The sequence below is a fragment of the Carcharodon carcharias genome, chromosome 34 (genome assembly GCF_017639515.1).
Source record: "Carcharodon carcharias isolate sCarCar2 chromosome 34, sCarCar2.pri, whole genome shotgun sequence".
Taxonomy (NCBI): Eukaryota; Metazoa; Chordata; class Chondrichthyes; order Lamniformes; family Lamnidae; genus Carcharodon; species Carcharodon carcharias.
The window spans coordinates 8279807-8302508 of NC_054500.1; the positions used below are offsets into that span (position 1 = coordinate 8279807).

General features: G+C 41.8%; 1 protein-coding gene across 1 annotated transcript in view; it reads right to left on the bottom strand.

Moving 5' to 3' along the window:
* Window positions 1-22702, bottom strand: part of LOC121272536 (ryanodine receptor 1-like) — a 467552-nt gene that overhangs the window by 257020 nt on the left and 187830 nt on the right. Inside the window, exons 37-41 of the mRNA XM_041179156.1 lie at window positions 22187-22298; window positions 21140-21286; window positions 9524-9797; window positions 6609-6723; window positions 3249-3381 (exon numbers count right to left, since the gene is read on the bottom strand). Of these exons, the coding sequence (XP_041035090.1) occupies window positions 3249-3381; window positions 6609-6723; window positions 9524-9797; window positions 21140-21286; window positions 22187-22298 (781 nt within the window). The remainder of the gene's footprint in view (window positions 1-3248; window positions 3382-6608; window positions 6724-9523; window positions 9798-21139; window positions 21287-22186; window positions 22299-22702) is intronic.

Consider the following 22702-nt stretch of genomic DNA (forward strand, 5'->3'; position numbering starts at 1 on the left):
TCTATCCCTAGTTGCCCTTGAAGGTGGTTGCAAGCAGCCTTCTTGAACCACTGCAGTCCATGTGGTGTAGGTACACCCAAAGTGCTTAGGAAGGGAGTTCCACGATTTTGATCCAACACAGTGAAGGAAGGTAGACTACTTCTACCCCTCACCTAACTAATGCACCCTCATTTCTCCCATGTCCTCTCCATTGTCCCTCACCTAGTATAGACTAGGTATGCAACCAATGAGCCATATAACACTCTTTGAAATGATCATTGAAAAAAAATCAGCCATTCACTATTTCCTTTGAAAAACATGACCCATTTTAACTTCTTCATAAAGTTGTCAATCAAACATAGGCAGTGAAAGTTCTGTTGTGTCAATCTTCATTCCACTTTACACCTCTTAATCTTGTCCAAATAAACATGCAGACATTGAAATAAACTCTTCAAAGAAAGGTCAGGTTATTATAAGGTAATAAAGCTGGCAATCATATAATGCAAGAACCACTCTTCAATCTGTGTAAACAGGCTCCTGCTGAGCTGGGTCCATTACCCATTCTTGGGGCTTAGCCAAGCATTCACAATGAGACCACCTGGCAACAATATCATCAGAAGCCATTTCAACAAGTGACCAGATATCTATTTTCTCAGATGGCTTTATTAAAATGGGGTTGTTTACACAATTGCAAAGATGACTGCTGCTTTATTTGATTGACAGTTTTATGAGATTGTAATGATTTTGGCTATGAAGTAGTTTTTCAATGCCTGTGTGTTTATTTGGTCAAGATTAAGATGTGTGAAGGATATTAAACATTTCTTCAATGGGACTTTCACTGGCTGTGTTTGATTGAATGTTTTATGAGATTGTCAGAAGGGCATTTTTTTTCCAAATGTAATGTTGAATGCCTGATTTTTTTTAAAATTTCAAGAGCATATCAAAGACTTGCCAGTATTATTATAGGGCTCCAGGGTTCTGTACCTAATGGATACCAGGAAAGTGGATATGGAGAATTCATGGATGGTATAGATGGAGCATGAGGTTTTGGTGGAGGGGGTGAAGGTGGGGTGCAGGCCAGGGGTCTAACAACCATGTTGAGAACTGGGCCAATGTCCCGGCGGATAGAGGCATGCCTTCTAACCTGCCCACCTCAGCATTTGCCCACCTCTGTTGCCAACTCAGTTTGCATCAGCTGGCAGTGAAATTGTCTCCAGCCTGTGCCTGCCGCCTTGAGATGGAAAATACAGCAGGTGGGCACTATCAGGGTTGAAATGGGATCTCGGAGTCGGGAAAATTCCTGACCCCTGATTCCTGCCTCAAAGATGAAAATATAGCTTTGAGTCCATGCGCTGATTTTACAATGGCCCATGGAGGCAGGGCAGGGGGAAGGGTGAAAATGGGAGGGAAATCATACTGGGCTGGCTCCATGACACATTCTTGTCTCCACGGGATTTCGCAGGGGTTGGGGTGACAGGGTCATGGTAGGTATCAATTAAGCCCCTCAAGGGGTACCTATTGCATCAGAAGGCCTCTCAGTGGCAGGCTGGGTAAACATCTGAACTCGAGGCCCCATTCAACGCAGAAGGTGCTGTTGAAAAGCTCATCCGCAACAGTGGGAGTGCCTGTTACTGTGGTGGGCAGGTGAAGGGATTCTCCCTCATATCTGACAGCCCAAGCACTTCTGGCCCTCTTATTTACCCCAGCTGTGGCCGGTGAATGGGAAGGAAAGTGGAGCTGCCAATCTTGGCCGCCTCCCATTTGTTTTCCAGACTCGGGAGCCTGTCCACCATCCTTAACTGAACTGGGTTCCCAGAGGCAGCCACTTAATTGGCTGCCTCCTCCAGAATTGCCCTTGGGTCCCTCTGGCGACATTCGTGGGTTTCAGAACCACATTTCAACCTGACGGGATCCTGGGAACAAAAGTCCTACCTATTAATTCCTGGATTCTTCCGATAATGTCAGGAATTATAAGGTGTATTGTTCTAATTAAGGACGAAACAGTAATGGTATTAATTGAGAGAGGTATAACAAGGGCTAGTTCAGAGGGGTTTCTCTCCTGTGTACTTCCTTTTCAGAATAGCCTTCCCCATCCTTTGAGAGAATTAAGATTTCTTGTTTGGCATCTTCATATATCCCACTAGTTGTGGCTGATTTGTACAAAGCTAGTCCAGAGAGCAGTTTCAGACAGTTTTGATGAATGGTTTATGATGTCAATGGTGTTGATATTAATCTGGAGGTTAGAAAATAGATTACTTCAATAATCTGTACAAATTCTGCCACATTAGCTGTAAAATCTTATAGGGCTGAAGAAATAGCTTCAAGACCAACTTGGCGAGATGACTTGGAGAAATGATGTTTCCCAAAGGCAAAAAGATCTGGCAACTGAGATTAATTTCTCAAGTTTTCCAAAAGCACCACTTTAGGTCCGCTAAGGTTAGAATTAAGAGTGCCAATAACTCTCAGCGTTGTGCTTGCATAAGATATGCTTCAATTGAAAGAATCTGAGGCTCACTTTCAATCAACACTCATGTGTCTCAGGAGCCCATAGTAAATTTAATTGTAACTAAAGCTGTGGGCCCCAATGCAATTTCCCCATTCTTTTGATATAATGATAAATATAGTTCAGTGGAGATGGTCTAGTTGGAGGAACCATTGCATGAAAAATCAAATGAAGACATTCATTTAAGAATTGCCCTACACTGAATTAACTAATTACAATGGGCCATTTTTATAAATGTTGGAAGAGATTTTATACTGTTGGAAAACAACACAAACAGGAATAAGAACAGAAAATGCTGGAAAAACTCAGCACGTCTGGCAGCATTTAAGGAGAGAGAAACAGAGTTAACGTTTCGAGTTTGTATGACCCTTCTTCAGAGCTGGCAAACAGGAAGTTGGTCACTGGGCAGTATCCATGGTAGAAAGAATTTGAAAATATTAAATAGTAATGCTGACATTGTACGAGAAAGAGGATCTACTTCAAGTGCTGGGCCTTGACCAAGTAATACTCAAAATTTGTTTAATCAAGATTACTTTCAATGATTTACAGCTCAAAATTTTCCCAAAGGATGAAAGAAGGCTGCACGAAATTACTAAATTCTCTATAAGAGAAGAAACTTGTCAGAAATGCACTATTTAAAATTTGAACTTGCCAATTAAACAGATTTGAACTTTTTCCTGCACGATTTATGTTTGTGTGGAAGTCACATTTCTACCTACGACATCGACAGTCGCCATTGTCTTTCAGCACTAAATTAATTCCTTACCCAGTCCAATGCCACTGTTATCCAGCAGGTAGCTTAAGTGATCAAACATGGCTCGTTGATTCTGGCGGCTGATGCGGCAGAAATAGCACAAGAATCGGCAGCAGTTTGTCACCATTCTGGGGAACCGTATCTCCTACAAGAAAAGGGTATATATCTCAGTGGAAGCTTAATGAACATTTTTCATATTTATGGAGTTTGCATATACCCATTTGCTGCTGTCATACTAAATATCTATTAAAATGAAGTTAAAGATGGAAAAGAGTTTAACAATAGTTTTGGAGTTATATGTAAAAAAGAAATACATCACTGAGGTCCCTTTGTCAGTATAGATGCAAACAATTACGATTCCAAGAAAAGCAGGAAGCTCCACCAGTATCCTGCTTAACACAATCACCCGTCACCCAACAGCAACCCAAACATAGCTGAATAGCTTGTGTGTCTCATTTGCTATTGTGGGACCTTAATGTGCACAATTGGCTGATGTTTGGCTCCATAACAAGTGACTGCATCTTGTTAGTAATTAACTGATTTGAACTGCTTTCTGATAGAGGACTGATGAGGCATTATTAAAAAAAGTTATTTTTTCCTTCCTTGCTTTCTTCATAAATCAAACAGAAGGATGAAGTTGTATCTTGTACACGTGCATTTAATAGCATTTTCACACTCTGTAAGGAATAGCTACAGAAAATAAGGAGGAAAATTTCACAAGCTGGTGCTCACACAAGAAAGTGACACTTGCAGGAAGCGCATCTTGGGAAATCACCAGCACAAGGCCTTAATTTTCAAGATGTCAGTTGTCAAGTGGAAATGCAAGATCATCTTCTAAAATTTCTAACATTACACAATGTACAATATTATCTGCTGCAGACCTGTGTACCTTAATGATAATTTAGGATAATATTTACAAGTGGCGATTTCAATTTTGGCATTTTTTTCTTAAGAATCAATTCAGCAGTTGTAAACAGACCTTCTGTATTCTCATTTTTAACTGGACCCTATTAATAGAATCAGAAATCCACTATCCAGTTGGGATTTTAATATATCTTCTGATCCATCAATTAAGGCAACACTCTAATTTCATGATTAATATTCTAAAAACTGGGTTAACCATGAAACAGGACAGGGACTAAAATAAAACCAAAGAGAATTCAACAGTGAGCAAGAAAATTAGAGCAGGGACTACAGAGATTAGAACAAGCAGTAAAATTAGACAATGAAGTAGAGACATTTGCAAGAATAGGAGTAAAGTCTGTCTGCTTTTCAGAAGTTAGTGCTGTATTCTGAAGAATGTTCAGAATGCAAAACCCTAACAATATAAAACGATTTTAGAACATTCCCAAATCCGCTTGCAGAATTTAACCTGCTGGCTAGGGTTCTTAGTCACAAAATTATATCCAAAATGCCCTCTTGAGATATTTTAGTGAGAATGTTAACCCATTTATAATAAGCTAGAAGATCATCCTTGGCTTGGTTCATGGCTCGTTGGCAGTCAGGCTGTTGTAAGGCAGGAGTTAGGTGAGAGTGACTGCCCTTGACATCAAGGCCGCATTTGACTAAGTGCGGCATCAAGGAGCCCTAACATAACTGGAGTCAATAGGAATCAGGGGAAAACGCTCCACTGGTTGGAGTCATACCTAGCAGAAAGGAAGATGATTGTAGTTGTTGGAGGTCAGTCATCTCAGTTTCAGGACATCACCACCAGAGTTCCTCAGGGTAGTGTCCTTGGTCTAACCATCTTCAGCTGCTTCATCAATGACCTTCCTTCCATCATAAGGTCAAAAGTGGGAATGTTTACCTGATGATTGCACAATGTTCAGCACCATTTGCGACTCCTCAGATACTGATGTCTGCTGTCCATGTCCAAATGCAGCAAGACCTGGATAACATCCAGCCTTGGGCTGAAAAGTGGCAAGTAACCACACCACAGAAGTGCCAGGCAAATACCATCTCCAACAAGAGAGAAACTAACCATCGCCCCTTTACGCTCAATGGATTACCATCACTGAATCCCCCACTAACATCATCTTGGGTGTTACCATTGACCAGAAACTGAACTGGACTAGCCATATAAATACTGTGGCTACAAGAGCAGATCGGAGACTAGGAATCCTGCGCTGAGTAACTCACCTCCTGACTCCCCAAAGTCTGTCCACCATCAACAAGGCACAAGTCAGCAGAGTGCTGGAACAGTCCTGGGAGAGTGCAGGTCCCACAATGCTCAAGGAGCTTGACACCATCCAGGACAAAGCTGTCTGCTTGATTGGCACCACATCCACAAACATTCACTCCCTCCACCACTGACACACAGTAGCAGCAGTGTGTACTGTATACAATATGCACTGCAGGAATTCATCAAGGCTGCTTAGACAACACCTTCCAATCCCACGACCACTACCATCTAGTAAGACAGCAGATAGATGGAAATGCCACCTCCTGGAAGTTCCCCTCCAAGTCACTTACCATCCTGACTTGGAAATGTATCACCATTCCTGCACTTTCGCTGAGTCAAAATCCTGGAACTCCCTTCCTAATAGCACTGTGGGTGTACCTACACCGCATGAACTGCAGCAGTTCAAGAAGGCAGCTCACCACCACCTTCTCAAGGGGCAATTAGGGATGGACAATAAATGCTGGCCCAGCCAGCAAAGCCCACACCCCATGAATGGATAAAAAATAAGTACTAGGATGGGAGAGTAGGGAGAAGGTTGCATATGTCTACTGAAAGGATTTGGAGAGTGCTTTGTCAGAAATATTTAATATATAGAAATGTGTTTCAATCTGGTTCCCAGTGAACTCAGCTTCCACGGTGTTTCAGAAAGTCATAAACATCTGATAGTAGACATAGTTTGACACATTTTAAACAAACATAAAATCCCACTACATAGTTGGATTTAATAATATTCTTGTCAATATTGTAACTTTAATATAATTTGCCTTTAATACATTGCGAACTTTGTTTCTAATATTTAGGTTCTCAATTTAGTAAGATGCTAAGTTTGGTGCTAAAATAATTTTCAAAAAAAAAAGATTTGGAGTAAGTTCATTTTTTATTTAGCTGACTGATGATTTTCATACATTCTTAATTATTACTGGAAACTTTGTGGATTATGATTGGAACGTTCCACCCACTGAATAGTATTTAGATATGATGCCTGAAATGAGACAAAGCATGAACTAAGTGCAAGCTTAAATATTAATATATTGGTGGGTTCATTTAGCAGCTAAAATATTCTTCCCTATTGTGAAAAAAATCTAACTGAACCCCTGGATACTTTGTGCAATAAAATGCCATAAAATATGACAAAATGTGAAGTACACTGTGTGAAATTCAGATTAATAGAGTTTAATACACATTTATACCTTAGAATCACCACCTCCCAACACATTCACCATTACTTCCATAACAGTTTCATGCATGCCCAAAGCACGCATCAAGTTTGGATGTTGATAGAAGACTTTATTGTTCATAATGTTTCTGCAAAGAAAAGGATAACCATTTGTAAAAAAAAACTCCTTCTCCTTGTACCTTCTTAAAAATATGCACTAAGGTTGCAATTTAGTCTGTGGTGTCATTTTAATTATTAATTGTATCTTTGTATATGAACACAGCTGCGACAGCGGGTTTGGGTGAAGATTATAGTGGTTGGAGATAGTGGGGATGTGATCATGTTGGTCAGAGGCTGCTGGGCGGTTTGATGGGGAAGAAAACATGCAAGCCTACCGGGCCTGCTCCTCTGACACCAATTCAGCTCCAACTGGAGTCCAGTTCTTGGCACTGCACTTTACAAAGGACATGAAAGTTTGAAGAGTGTACAGAAGAATTTTTACTAGAATGGATCCAGGGTTGAGTGATTACAGCTACATGGATAAAGTGGAGAAGCTGAGCTGTTCTCCTTACAGCAGGGTGTGCTCAGGTGAAATTTCATAGAAGCATTTAAAATCATTAAGGGCAGAATTTTTCTGTCGGTGAGCTGGGGGCGCGGCCCGCTTGCCGACATGAAAATGACACGGGATGATGTCGGGATTTCCCGCCCCATTTAAATATTTGGGAAGGTGGGGGACAGCGTGATCAGCCGTCCGCCTGCCGACCTGTCAGTGGCCAATTGAGGCCATTGACAGGGTAGTTAAATCAATTAAAGGCCGTGCCCGTCCAATCTTAAGGCTGGTGGGCAGGCCGGGAGCCCCGGCGGGCTTCGAAAAAACATGAAACCTCATCCACCGGTGGGATGAGGTTTCATGTCGGTTTTAAAAAACTTTAATAAAGTTTCTGTGAAATCTATTAACATGTCCCATCTCGTGTGACATTGTCACATGAGGGGGACATGTTAATAATTTTTTTATTTTTCTATTTATTTATTTTCTATTTTTCTCCCTGAAGCAGCACTTAGCCTTTCGTATTTCGCATGCGTGAAAGAGTGCTCTCTGGCAGTTGGGGAATCACCCCCCACCCCCCTCGCACAGGAAGCGCATAGTGCTTCCTGTCAGGCGGCCCGCCCACTTAAAATAGCGGTGGGGCCCGCTTTGGCAGCGGTGATCGGCTGCCCACCCGCCGCCGAGTCAGTGGGGCCCGCCCATCAAGGGCAAAATTCTGCCCTAAGGCTTTAATTAGAGTAAAATAAAGTGAAACTCTTTTCAATGGCTGAAAGGTCAATAACAAGAATTAAGATGTCTGGCAAAACAAACAGAAATGACAAGTGGTTAGCATTTGGAATGCAGTGTCTGATAAGGTGGTGGAGGCAAATTCAAAGGCAGTTTTCAAAAGGGAACTGGATAAATACTTGAAGGAGAAAAAATTGCAGGGATATAGGGTAAGAACAGGACAGTGTGACTAACTACATCTCGACCAGCCAAATGGCCTCCTTCTGTGCTGTGCCTTCCATGATCCTTGTTTCCTTTTACCTGCCAGATTTCCTGATATCCAAGAAACCCAGCCGAAGTAGAAGAAAATTAAAAGCATATAAAAATGTCGGCACTTGGCCTGTTTTTAAGATTTTACTGATCAAGCTTCCTCCTGAGAGCAGACTGATCTCCTGCCTCTGTTCAAACTGAAAGTGGGCAGATTGGGGTCTGATTTGAAATGTTTATAATTTTAAACTTATAGCCCCCAATCCATCTGCTTTGGACACTAAATTTATCCCTATTGCATTTTCAGATAGATAATCAACTCCTTATATGGAGGTTCAGAAGCAAATTTAATTGATACAGTTACCAATGGAGAGTTAAAAGGATTTAGGGAAGAGAGAGCAGAAGCACTGGGCTGAACTTCACCTGGTTGGGGGAGGAAGGGAAAGAGGGGGGAATGCATATTGGCTCCCCACCCCGCCCTGGTGCAAGAGTCGGCCGGGTCACCCTACAGACCTAAAGAAAGCACGTCCCACTAGAGATAATCCACTGCCCGCAGGCTAAACAAGTTGGACTTCCGCCCCTCAGTGGGAAAAAGTCCCGCCCTTGAGAGCTGTCAGGCAATCTCACTGGCTGGCAGCTCTAGCAGCTTAATGAACACTCAGCTTGGATTTTGAAAGGGAAAATCTTGCTTGACCAATCTCAATGAATTTTTTGAAGAGGTACCAGAGAGTATACGAGTGGAATGCAGTAGATGTAATATACCTAGATTTCCGAAAGACTTGGGGTACCACATAATAGACTAATAAGTCAGGGGAAAATTAGCAGAATGGGTATCTATCTAGCTGCAACACAGAGACCAGAGAGTAGAGGTAAAGAGTAACTATTCATAATGGCAGAATATGGGAATTAGTGTTCCACAGGGATCTATGATAGTACCACTGTTGTTCACCATTGTTGTTCACCATTGTTAATTCACAATTTAGACTCTGGAATAAAATACACAATTTCTAAATTTGTGGATGAGACTCAAATTGAGAGAGAAAATTACTGAGGAGGACTGCAACAATTTACAAGAGGGCAGTGATAACCCTTCAGAATGAGCCTATTTCACCATAGATAAGTGTGAGGTAATGCATTTTGGTAAGAAAAATAAGGAGGTCACTATAGAAACACACTCTGGGAGGCTTCTTAGTCAAAGAAAACTAACTTCATTTACACGAGAGTTTCCGTGGCAGCTTGTATTCGGCCAGCCCCTCTAGAGTGGGTGCAGAAACGATTTAGAAGAATAATACCAAAATTGCAAAGTCATAACTGTCAGAAATGGATGAATAGGCTGCGTCTCTTCAATTATAGAATGATACATGGACTGGTTGAACTGAATGAATATGCTGCACGAGTGCAATTCCATGTAAAAATTGCTTATTACATACCCAATGCTCTGAATCATAAGCCTCTCTTCTTCTGGACCCATTTGGACAATGAGCAATGAGCGGATCTGCCCCAGGCATTCCAGCAAATTTATTGTATCCTCCACAGATGTAGCATTAATGATGTATGCCTTAGGCATAGCACGGATAAGCTCACCAACACCATCATACTGTCTGTGGAGCAAGCTGAACATCAACCGCACCAGTTCAGGATTCTGGATGAAGGCTTCCTGGGCCCAATGCACCACTGTGTGAGAGATCAGCTCCTGCAGTGTACCTTTAACAGAAAGTAACACAAACCCTCTGTAAACATGACCACATAAAATGCTATGTTTTGGAACGTCATATTAAGAAATGCACTTCCTACAAAAAAGAAAGATCTTTTGATTGCTTGGCACTCAAACTCCAAACGCTGGCAATTTCAGATTTGTATTTGCCCGTAGATTGTTCGTAACTTCATGAAAAATGCAAAGTATGTCTGGCCGATTCACTCGTCCGCCAACCGTAAGGTTGGATGGACCATGAAAAATTGGAAACAATTGCATCTTCAATTACCTTAATTGGTCTTTTAATTGTTGGCGGGCGCGCTTCCAACTTTTGCGCGCACCAGCCGACTGAAATATCACACGACCGCGGGATTATGCGTGGGAGGTCACGCAATTTGCGTCCGATCAGGTCGGGCGTGTGCCCACATGCCAAGCTAAAAATTTTGCCCTTAAGGAAAGTTGGTAAAAAAAACCTGTTGCCTTCCTGCCCCTGCCCCAATTAAGTCGAAGCAGTGGTGCTGCCAATTATTTTCTTAGAAGTTATTCTAGGAACATCTTAATCTTAAGTGAATTGTGTAGGGGATTTCTAAATAATCGTAGGTTGGGTAAAGCAACATCGAAGAAACATGTTTCAAATATTCACCTGATCACACTGGGAAAATTCCCAGCAAATTTTATTTAGAAGTTGTACTTCATGTTCCTCACACCCTAATTTCATCCACCGATATAAGTATGAAAACATTGCTATATCAGTGACTGGTCTTATGAAACATGAAGCATTAATACATGACAAAACTTCCACTGCAAGTCCCATCTGCTGGTAAAGTCTTGCTCGGTGACATCCTTCTATTCTTCAACTAAATGGCTTGATATAGGCAAAAAACACACTGTGGGGAAATTGGGAACTTAAATTTGGCATCTTACCATGAGGAATACAGGGAGAGAAGTAGGCCACTTGAGCTTGTTCCACAATTCAATTAGGTCATGTCTGATCTGTATCTAAACTCCAACTTCCACTCTTTATTCCATAAACATTAATACCTTTGCCTAAAAAAATCTATTTTCTATTGACTCCCAAACTCAACAGCTTTTTGGAGGAGAGTTTTCCAGATTTCCACTATCCTTTGTGTGAAAAAGCACCCCCAAATAACCTCGTTCTAATTATAAAATTCTTCCCCCATTGCTCTGGATTCTTCCATTAAAGCAAACAGCTTCTCCCAACCCCTTAATTAGATCACCCTTAATCTTCTATATTCAATGGAATAAAAGCCTAGTCGATGCTGCCCCTAATTTAACCCCTTCGGCTCTGATATCATTCTGATGAATCTGCATCAGACCCCTCCAAGGCCAATATATCCATGATGCAGCATTTGAGAAGCTATGGTGGTAGCCATTACTGAATCTAACCAGCGATCTGTACATTTGTAACATGACTTCTGGCCGATTATATTCCGATCCCCTTGGGATAAATCTCTCGCAATTACTTATGGTACTTGCCCACTAGCTTTTAGTGATTTCTACACTTGGCCCCCTAAATCTCTCTGCTCATCCACAGTTCTTAGCTTCTCCTTATTTAAAAAAATACTCTGATCTATTTTGGGTCTAAAGTGGATGACCTCACACGTTACCACACCGACTCCTTCTGCCACAGTTTTGTCCACTCATCCAACCAAAGTCTCTTTGTAACTTGCTGCTCTCATCTCCACTATTTACTCTGTCATCTAACTTAATGTCATCAGCAAATGGCTCTCTTTTCCTTCATTCGTGTCATGAATAAATATAGTGAGAAGCTGCAGTCTCAGTACTGATTCATGGAGGACACCGCTAGTCATATTCTTCCAATACGCTTTAACTCCACACTCTGTCTCTTGCCTCCTAACTAATTTTCTATTAAGATAATAGGTTGCGTCCAATTCCATGCATTTTCATTTTTATTAAGTCCCTTATCATAGGACAATACAACACAAATGGAGTTCATTCAGCCCATCATGCCCATCCCAGCTCTTTGGTAGAGCTATTCAACTCATCCCACTCCCCTGCTCTTTCCCTATAGCCCTGCTTCCTCAAGTCACCTCTGGTTCTTTTGCCAATCACCTTATATCTGTCTTTTGGTTAGTGGCCTTTCTGCCAGTGGAAGTAGTTTCTCCTTATTTGCTCTTACCAAGACCATTCATGATTTCAAACACCTCTATCAAATCTCTTCTTAAACTTCTCTGCTCAAAGGAGAACAACCCAGCTTCTCCAGTCTCTCTGTGGTGGGGTCTGAATCCATGTCCCTAGAGCATTAGACTGGATCTCTGGATTACTAATCCAGTGACATTACCATCACACCATCATCTCCCTCACAATTTTGATCCAGTAACAAGTGAAGGAACGGCCCAGGTTGTGTGCATGAGTAGCAAAAGTTAATGCTCGAAGACATCGGAACCTCTTAAAAGGGGTGCACATTTTGGCTGCAACAGGTGAAATGAGAGTTGACTGCCTTTGATATCAAAACAGCACTTTGAACAAGCGAACCATCAAGGAGCTCTAGCCAAATTGAAGTTAATGGTAATCGGAAAAAACTCTCCACTGGTTAGAATTATACCCACCATAAAGAATAACAGTTGTGGTTGTTGGAGGTCAACCACCACAACCACAAGACATTGTGCCACGAGTTCCTCAGGGTAGTGATCTAGGCCCAACTATCTTCAACTGTTTCATCCATGACATTCCTTCCATCATAAGGTCAGAAGTGGGGATGTTCGCTGATGATCGCACCATTTCCATATATAGCAAGACCTGGACAATATTCAGTCTTGGGCTGATAAGTGCCAAGTAACATTTGTGCCACACAAGTGCTAGGCAGTGACCATCTCCAACATGAGAGAGTCTAGCTATTTCCCCTTGACATTAAAAGGCATTAACACCACTGAATCCCCCACCATTGATCAGAAACTTAATTAGAACAGCCATATAAACATGCCAGACCAGACAGAGGATTTCCAGATTCTCTGATGCAGTGCTGGGGGCCTTAATCTGGAGGTGGAAAGGAAGAGCAATACAATTCCTCAGGGGCCAGGAGGCCCTTGAGGCAAATATTGCAAAGGCAAAGAGGGCAGGTAACCACAGCTTAATTCAAGGTATGCAGTTCCAAGGACATGGCTGCAGAGGAAAAAGATATTTAATGACCTCACGTGAGTAGTTAAGATTAATAAATGCCTCTTCAAATGCCATCTGCTACTCACCTCACCACCAACCTCATACGCTGCACAATGCACCACAGCCATCACTCACCCATCAGCAATCAGGACTCATGCTTAATATTCATATACTCCACTTAACCCTTACTATCTTACTACTGCTGCAAGCCTCACACCCACATTTCGTAGCTTACATATACTTCCAGCTATTCAGCTATGACAGGCACACCCTCCAAACACAATGCAAAACACGCTCTTACACTCATACTTACCTCTTGCTAGACATGATGACAAATATCAAGAGGGTGCAACAGAGAACAGGTATGCCGCCATCTCTTGAGTCCCTTGGAGGAGATGGTGCTATGAATCTTTGAGCCAGCAGTGACTGAGGCTGTCGCAACTGACATCACTGAAAACATCCAGGATGACAGTATATTTCTGCTTATGCACCTGCTCAAATCCTACTTCACCCTCATCCTGCAATCTGGTGTGAAGCACAAGTTGCAGGCAGTGTGACCATAGATCGCTTGCTTTCTACACAAGCCCCCTTTCCCACATCTTAACCCTCCCTTTCTGCATTTATGCTTTCAGATACCCAAGAACCACCAACTGGGCAGTCAGTGCAGCTTCACTATGAAGGGCGTGAAGCAAGAACACACATTTAATGAGGCACCACCATCACAGACACTCTCAGCCATCAGCTCAGACTATAGGGGGTGGGTTACAGGCAAGATCAGCACATGATGAGTCATTGGGTACAAGTGGGCTAGAGCCAAGCCAGGAAGAAAGGCTAATGCATGTGCCATCTCCCCGGAGGGCGAGGTCGCAGGTAGGTTCTGATACAAAGAACACAGATGAGGACTTAGATGGGGTGATGTTCAGGAATGACTGAAAAGCATGTTCACAGAAATGCTTGGTGCGTTGGCAGATCTGTTGTCATTGTCAAGAAGTATAAAGGAGTCCCTTTTCAGCTTGGTACAGGGCTTCGTGCAGAGGTTGAAGTCCGTCCTTTTCAATTTGGAAATGACGGCCAACTCCGTGATAGTACTTGCAGACCCAGCCTCGATACAGGTGTGGTGACTCACAAGAACCTGAGCATCCATTGCAGCACAGGCAGAAACTACTCAACATTTGAGTGCTGCAGTGGAAGCTCAGAGAGAAGTTCTGAGATCCTTGGTTCTTGCTATGCAATCCCGGCTTGATGCCACACATGATCAGTTTGCTGACATCATGACGGTCACTACCAGTGCTCAAACGCATGAAGGCTCTCACAGAAATCCAGCAATCTGTGCAGCAGCAGATTAAGTTTGCCCCAGGAGAGAGCCATTGGCTCCATGGTGCAAGAACCTGATATCCGCTCATAGGAGGACAGTATTAGCCCTCCTATCACTGCCAATCTGCTAGTGCCCCTACTGATGCCTGCCAGTCAGCCAGCTGCAGTCCACACCAAGGTGGTGCAGTCTGAAGCTGGATCCTCAAGGCTCAAAACTACTTGACGTCATCCTCCAATGCCATCTGCAGTCTTCCCCCCTAAAAGCTAGCAGTTTTCACTAGCCATGGTGAAGCCACTAGGTTAGAACTTGTTTAATAGCTAGCAGTGTGCGCAAGGTGAGAGATCTGGCTGCAAAGATTGCAGCACGGCTAAGTTTGTAAGGGTGAGATGAAGCTATGAATGTTAGATGTGAGTTGCAATTGATAGGGGTGTGGTGCATTGAGCAGTCTCTGAAGCTACTGGTCCAAATGATGGGATATGGCATTTGAAAGTGCATTCACTGACCTTGATCACTCGTATGAGGTCACTGAATGGGAATACATGATGAATGGTAGGACCCTGGGAAGTAACAAGGATCAGCGGGACCTTGGTGTGCATGTCCACCGGTCCCCTTAAGGTAGCGGGACAGATAGATAAGGTGGTTAAGAAGGCATATGGGATACTTGCCTATATTAGCCAAGGCATAGGATACAAGAGCAGGGAGGTTATGATGGGACTGTATAAAATGCTGGTTAGGCCACAGCTAGAGTATTGCGTGCAGTTCTGGAATCCTCATTATAGGAAGGATTGCACTAAAGAGTGCAGAAGAGATTTACTAGGATGTTGCCAGGGCTGGAGACTTCTGATTATCAGGAGAGATTGGATAGACTGGGGTTATTTTCCCTGGAGCGGAGGAGATTATTGGTGTGGGGGGGCATGATTAATGTGTATAAAATTACGAAGGGCATAGATAGGGTAGACAGGAAGGAACTTTTTCCCTTGGTGGAGGGATCAATAACCAGGGGTCATAGATTTAAGGTGAGAGGCAGGAGGTTTAGAGGGAATGTGAGAAAGAATTTTTTCACCAAGAGGGTGGTGGGAATCTGGAACTCACTGCCTGAAAGGGTGGTAGAGGCAGAAACCTTCATAACATTTAAGAAATATTTGGATGTGCACTTGCGATGCCATGGGCCTAGTGCTGGAAAATGGGATTAGAATAGTTAGGTACTTGTTTGACTGGCTCAACAGGCCGAAGGGCCATTCTCAGTGATGTAGGCCTCAATGACTATGGCTCTATGAACTTCTTATGGCACTGCATTCAGGTCTTTTGAGCCAAACTCCTGGCAGTAACTGCCACAGCTATCTGATCCCGCTTCCTTCGCAAAGTTTGTGCATTAGAATTATTTAAATTAGCATGCAGCGCAAAGTTTGCATGTTGCCTTCATTGGAAGCAATGGGCACAGAGTAACCCAGCATTGCGATCCTTGCATCCATTTGAACCCTGTTCAATTTTGCAGTCCACCAGTTTTAGTTAAACACCATTCTCTTGTTTAGTATTTTAAAAATCCAATTCTTGAAGCAGAATTAAATGATCTATACCTGTATGTCACAAATATAATAATGTATCAGTTCTACCTATTCTTTACTGTGAGTTTTACTCAACACAGAAAGTGATGCTGACAGCTGATGGACTGTCTGCACTATCTAATGCCTAATGTTAAAACATACTTCAAATCAGCTTACCATAGATGGACTCCTGGTGGCTGAGCCTTTGAACTATTTTTTACTACTAGAATGTCATAAGCAGCTGTGATTTGACCTCTGCAGTGGGTTCTTGATGCAGTATATTAAGTGAGGGGCAGGTTTTCTGTAACATTTTACACAGTGCAGCTATGTTAGTCCTGTCCTGCAGTTCCAGCAGCTGCCAATATTCATCATACATACAACAGCTGCAAGGACAGTAAACATACAGGGAATGATGTACACAGTACAGTCTGCAGGCTGAGATACATCCTTGTCAAGCTCACCAAGCAGTGAGTTCCTTTCAGGAACTACAAATGAGAAAAGTTCTCATAAATGAACAAATTAGTTGCTAGAGAACAGGAGTTAACATAGTCTACCCTTGTAATTGGAACCGGATAAGCCATTTGATGGCTTTAATCAGGGCCATTTTCCCCTGTAATGTAAAGCATTGAGAGTAAATTTCAAAACAGAAAAGCTGGTTCATAAAAATTCAGGATTTAGCATAAACACAAGATAGAACTCCGAGTTGACCCACACTTGAGAAGTCAGGCAAACTAAAAATATTTGTACAAAACACAGTTCAGGATCAGCAGAATTTTCCAACTAGTGAGCCACAGAGAATCCTTGGTATTAATAGGGAGGTGAGCAGAATACAGGGAAGTGTGGTGATTGGGTTGGGGGTGGGGATGAAAGAGGAAAAAAACACCAACAAGGCCAGGGAAAGAGGCCCTGCTGACATCAACAGCAGGACTTCATATAAATAACCCACTGCAGATTTCCACCCACAAGCCAGCCAAATCGATAGACTGGCAGAAGGGTAGGAGTGAGAACAAACAAGAGTTAATGGAGTGTCGGGCTGCAATCAGAGGGAGTGGAGCGCAGTTCATCGGAGGCTCAAAGCTTTCTTGTGAAGCTCCTGTTCTGGAAGAAAACCTGAAAAATAAAATTTAAAACTTGCCTTCTGGGCCTCTTCTGGCTTAGAAGAGGGTGACACAGCCCTCTGCGCATCCCTGCAACCCCCCACCTGAACCAAGCCTCAGAGTGAAACTGTAGTTTTGGTCCTGATTGCATTGTTGAACTCAATCTGCCTATTTAAAATCGGACCCTACTACCTTTCTGCAAGCATCCTGCTCAAAAGAACATGGTAACCTGGGTATGCAGGGGCAAGAAAATGGAAACAGTGGATATAACTGCCTCCTGTTAATTTTCACTGTCTCTACCGCCCAGTTTCTGCCAGGTTGTGGGAGGGTTGTTAAAATTGGTGTCCTTGCTTCTTTTGGTCCATACATTCATTGGAATAAATCTCTAAATGAACTATTTGTATTAAATATCCACTGCCCTTATTACACACCAGTGTAAAAACTGCGAGGGGCATGTACAAGGTTAGCACTTTACAACAACCGCACAAAAGGTTCCTTCAATCTACTCAGCTTAATGTGAATTACAAATGCCAGATGAATTGCAAATCTGAAATGAATATCATTGATTTGGTAGTCTTTTGCTTTAACAAAATATATTTGTAGCAGGCCTCTCTGTTGTTTTTGCATTAAGTTCATTGCCACAAGAATGTAATAATTCTCAAAAACCAGTATATAACCAATATGGATCTTTCAGTTCTCATTGCTGGCCTTCTTGTTATGTCGCTTCATCTTCCCTCGCAACTTATCAATGCAGGTTGTGGTGCGAGACTTGAAGAACTTTAGATCTTCTAATAGAGGGAATTATAGGAGATGTTTCATCATTTGGGTTGCCTCTCCACAGTTACAGTTGACAGAATTCATTTGACTGTATCCAAATTTCTGCGTAAGGGCCTTAAAAAGAGGCTGACATCAGTCATCAGGCGATTGAGACACAGCCAAAAGGCCATGTTCTACTGGCTCCTGATGAGAGGGATTCCTCTAGATCATTAAATAACTTGTGTGCCTTCATCTGTAGATGCATTGCAAGGTGAAGGCTTACAGTCTAGGGGCTAGACAGCGTGTAAGAAGCTGCCCCTTAACCTGAGCGTCGTTGATGCTGGCTCTTTCTGTAAACGAGGATGACGAGGGTCACTGATCTGCTTTGTCCATTCTACTCTTGATATTGCTTGCCTCCTTATGATGGGTAGAACAATACCATTGAGCAGATATAGGTCTGCTAATTTAGTAGATTTTAGGTAGCCAGCATTAGCTCTGCAAGCTGTACTGAGGGCAGGATCCAACTCCTCGGCATGGAGAGATCATAATATAACCGAATACAGACCGCCATTTTCCTTTTTGTTCATATGTCTATATTTATCCTTTGTATGTTTTGGATGAGAAATATTTTAGTTCCGCACAGATAATATTACCTGTATGAAAAATTCCTCCAATTAGACAGTAACATATTTGTCAATGATATCTGCATTAAATGAACCAATGCAGTATAACAGATAAGCTTATTCTTCTGGGTTCTCCTGTATTGCAGGGATGGTCAAGGAGTTTCCTTCCTAGGCCTTCTCAGATTGACCTCTTCTCCTTCCTGGATTTATGTGTTTTGTCTCCATTCCACAGGTACATAGCCTTTATATATAAAACTTCTATTTGTTTGCCCTGGTGGAGGTTAACTTCCATTTTGTGGATGATAGAAGAGTGTGTTGAATGGTAGAATACTGTATTTGATTTTGTTAAAGGAAGGATGCATTCTGCAGATCGGAATGTGACAAAGTGCAGAGACATGAAATTTGCAGGGTTCCCAAAGACTGAATGTCACCAAGGCTACAAATCGCTGATAAGATACACGATTATGTTGAATACTAAAAAGTGATATATGCATAAAAGGAAGTGGACACATGACTTCAAAAGGTAAGTAGAGGATCAGCCACAATCTGATGAGTATGATGGCAATTGAAATAATGGAAGTTAAGTGCAACACGGCATTGTGAAGTGGAGAAATAGAGGCAAGAATTTATAAATACCTCCCAAACTTAAATCATCAAATCAAGATATTATACCATCTAACTTTAATTTTCATATGCACTTTCTCCATGCCAGCTGGCAATGCATGACATTCGGCTCAGTTCGTGAACACCTCCACCCCCTCCCACCACCGCCCCTTCAAAACCGCTCATCTTCTCTTCCTTCCCCAACATATCACTCACTGTGGCACAGGAACATAGAAGTAATAGGCTGTTCCGCCTGAGAAGCCTGCTCCGTAATTCAAACAGATCATGGCTGATCATCTACCTCTACTTCATTTTTCCCCACTATCCCCATTGGTACCTAGAATCTGTCTTGAACATACTCAATGATTGAGCTTCCACAGCCCTCTGGGGTAGAGAATTTCAAAGATTGACTGAAGAAATTCCTCCTCATCTCAGTCTTAAATGGCCTGCCCCTTATTCTGAGGCTGTGTCCCCTGGTTCTAGACGTTTCATGCTATTGCTAATCTTGTATAGTGCAAATTTAACTTACTTGAATCCATTTCAGATTTGTGGACTTCAGGGACATTGAGGTTTACAGACAGTGGACCTCAAGCTAACCTAATTGAACATCCCTTGGTTTGTGGAAGGGATTTGCTACTTTCTTGATATCATGTGAATACTTCAATTGTTAAGCAAAATATCAATAACCAGTTGAACACCTCGTACTACTGTTTTGCTGCTGCTAGCTTCAGCCTTCCTTTTAAAATAATCTTTCATACTCCCCTAACAAATGCACAGCTCTGCGTAATCCACAATTTGCAGCAACACAGAAAATAAAACTTTAAAAAAAAACATACATACAATTGACCTTTTAGTAGATTTTAGGGTCAAGATATTCTTTAGAACCTTCAGAAATCTTAGTACTGAGCATCACATCATGAGAACTTAAAATCTATAGCATCACTTGTAGAAAGGAGTGTTCCTTAATATAACAGCAATCTAAGACTGAATACTTGTTCTGCATCACAGAATCACAGAATTTTAATGGCACAGAAGGAGGCTATTTGGCCCATCATGTATGCACCAGCTCTCCAAATGAGCATTATGACCTAGTGCCATTGCCCTGCCATTTCCCCGTACCCATGCACATTGTTTCTATTCAAACAATCATCTAATGCCCTTTGAATGCCTCGATTGAACCTGCCTCCACCACACTTCCAGGCAGTGCATTCCAGACCCGAATCACTTGCAGTGTGAAAATTTTTTTTTCTCACGACACATTTGCTTCTTTTGCAAATCATTTTAAATCTGTGCTCTCTTGTTCTTAATTCTTTTACAAGCAGGAACAGCTTCATCCTATCTATCCTATCCAGCCCCTCATGATTTTGAACATCTCTATCAAATCTCTTCTTAGCCTTTTTCTCTCCGAGGACAACAGTCCCATTTCTCCAATCTATCCTCATAGCTGAAGTTTCTCATCCCTGGAACCATTCTTGTAAACCTTTTCTGCACTCTCTCCAATGTGTTCACATCCTTCCTATAGTGTGGTGCCCAGAACTATACACAATACCCCAGCTGAGGTCTAATGAGTGTCTTATATAAATTCAGCATAACTCCCTGCTCTTGTACTCTATGCCCCTTTAGTAAAACCCAGGTTACTATATGCTTTATTAACTGCTATGTCCACCTGTCCTGCCATCTTCAATGATCTATGCACATATACACCCTGGTCCTTCTACCCCCGCACCCCCTTCAAAATTTCACCCCTTATTTTATATTGTCTGTCCATGTTCTTCCTACCAAAATGCATCAACTCACACTTCTCTGCATTGAACTTCATCTGCCACCGACCTGCCCACTCCACCAACTTGCCTATGTCCTCCTGAAGTTCCACACTATCCTCCTCACAGTTCACAACACTCCCAAGCTTCAAATCATCCACAAACCTTGAAATTGTCACCTGCACACTAAGATCTGGATCATTAATATATATCAGGAAAAGCAAGGGTCCCAATACCGACCCCATGGGAACTCCACTACAAGCCTTCCTCCAGACCGCAAAATATCCATTGACCCTTACTCTCTGCTTCCTACTTTTCAGCCAATTTTGTGTCCACATTGCTACTGTCCCTTTTATTCCATAAGCAATAACTTTTCTCACAAGTTTGTTGTATGGCACTGTATCAAATGCCTTTTGAAAGTCTAAGTACACCACATCAACGGCATTACCCTCATCGACCTTTTCTATTACCTCTTCAAAAAACTCCAGTAATACTGCATCAAATTAATACTCACTGGGCGTCTTCTCTTCTTCTTCAGGCGGAGCGTCCTCCATCTCTTTCTTCTTCCTTAAACTTTTGACTTTGTCAACAAGACTTAGCAAGCGACCTTTAAGCGATGTATCCGTTTCTTCCTCTTCTTCCTCTTCTTCTATTTGAATACCTGTGAGGTAAAATGATTCTTCCTTAGCAATGTGTGAAAACTCACCATCATCTAAGTTCTGTAGCTGGGAAGAATTATTTTGGACCTTTTTAAACTTATATATATTTTACAAATCTTGAAGATATGAATCAGATGAAACAGCAGTAATAGATTGTATACAGAAAACCATAGGAATAGTGCAGTTCCCCACTGTGTACTATATACTATCTCAACTTCCAGATTAATTCTTGCAATTATCAAAAATCAAAATACACAGTAGCTTCCAACAACAGATATTATTAGAGTTTTACTTGGTTCACCTTAATTTAGTTCAGTGGAATAATGAAGAGGTAATCTGTTGGTTAAAATACCAAGGACAGCAGCTCTCATTAAGCTTCAGAGTACTTTGGTCCCTGGCCCTGGACCCAATGGAGACAGCAAGACAATGAAATTTTGCTTTTTCCTCTTCCTTCCAATAAAAAAAAATGCTATGAAGCTAAGTCTAGGAATCAAATCTTTCCATACAGAAAATTAAAGATCAAGTTCCTGCAATACATGTAAACTAGCCAATAAAATAGAAGATTCCCATTTCTGATATGAAATTAACTTTGAGCTATGAATATAAACTATAATTTATAAAATGTCGATTCTACTGAACTTTATACAAATTCCACAAAAATTTGTATACCAAATGTGATGACCTCACACAAATGGAGGCATGCACCTACTGTATTTTAAATGATGTTGGCTGTGTAACGATACTATAAGGAACCCTAGATTTGGATACAAATCCACAGAAAAATAAGTAATGCTTCAAAACTGTGCTAGATATTCAAAATAATTACAACATTGATTCTAGCATTTGAATTGTGTTTGTGAAGATAAATGGTTTTAAACAAGGTGCAATGCTCTAATACTTACCACAGTGAGTAAGAAGTTTAGTGTGGAATTGGAGCAACAGATCCCTCACATCATCCGAGAGAGGGCATTCCTCTTCATCCGGCCCCAGTTTGAAGTTCATCAGCATGTTAATCTAAAATGAATACACACAATCCAATATGAACTTTGACTTTAAATAATAATAATGTTCATTATACATTTTAAATGACTAAACAGGCCAGTTGAAGATATTAGCTTAATACTTACAATCTCAATTTCCAGCCACTGCACTGGGTGAGAAAGGTGCATGCAGGGATTAAAGCTTGGACCATTTTTTTTTACTCCTGAGCTTTATTTCCATGCTGAAGCCAAACCTAGCTGGAATCACTACTCGGTCAGGGGCAGGAAAGAGATTTCAACAGGTTGCTGCTGGATCCCTAAGGAATGCTTCCGGGAAGCCAGTTAGTACATGGAAGAATCCAGAGATGAACGTGATCAATGAATGAGGGGACATCTGGGTGGGGGAGCAAGTGGAGTGGAGTATCTCTTACTTTGCTT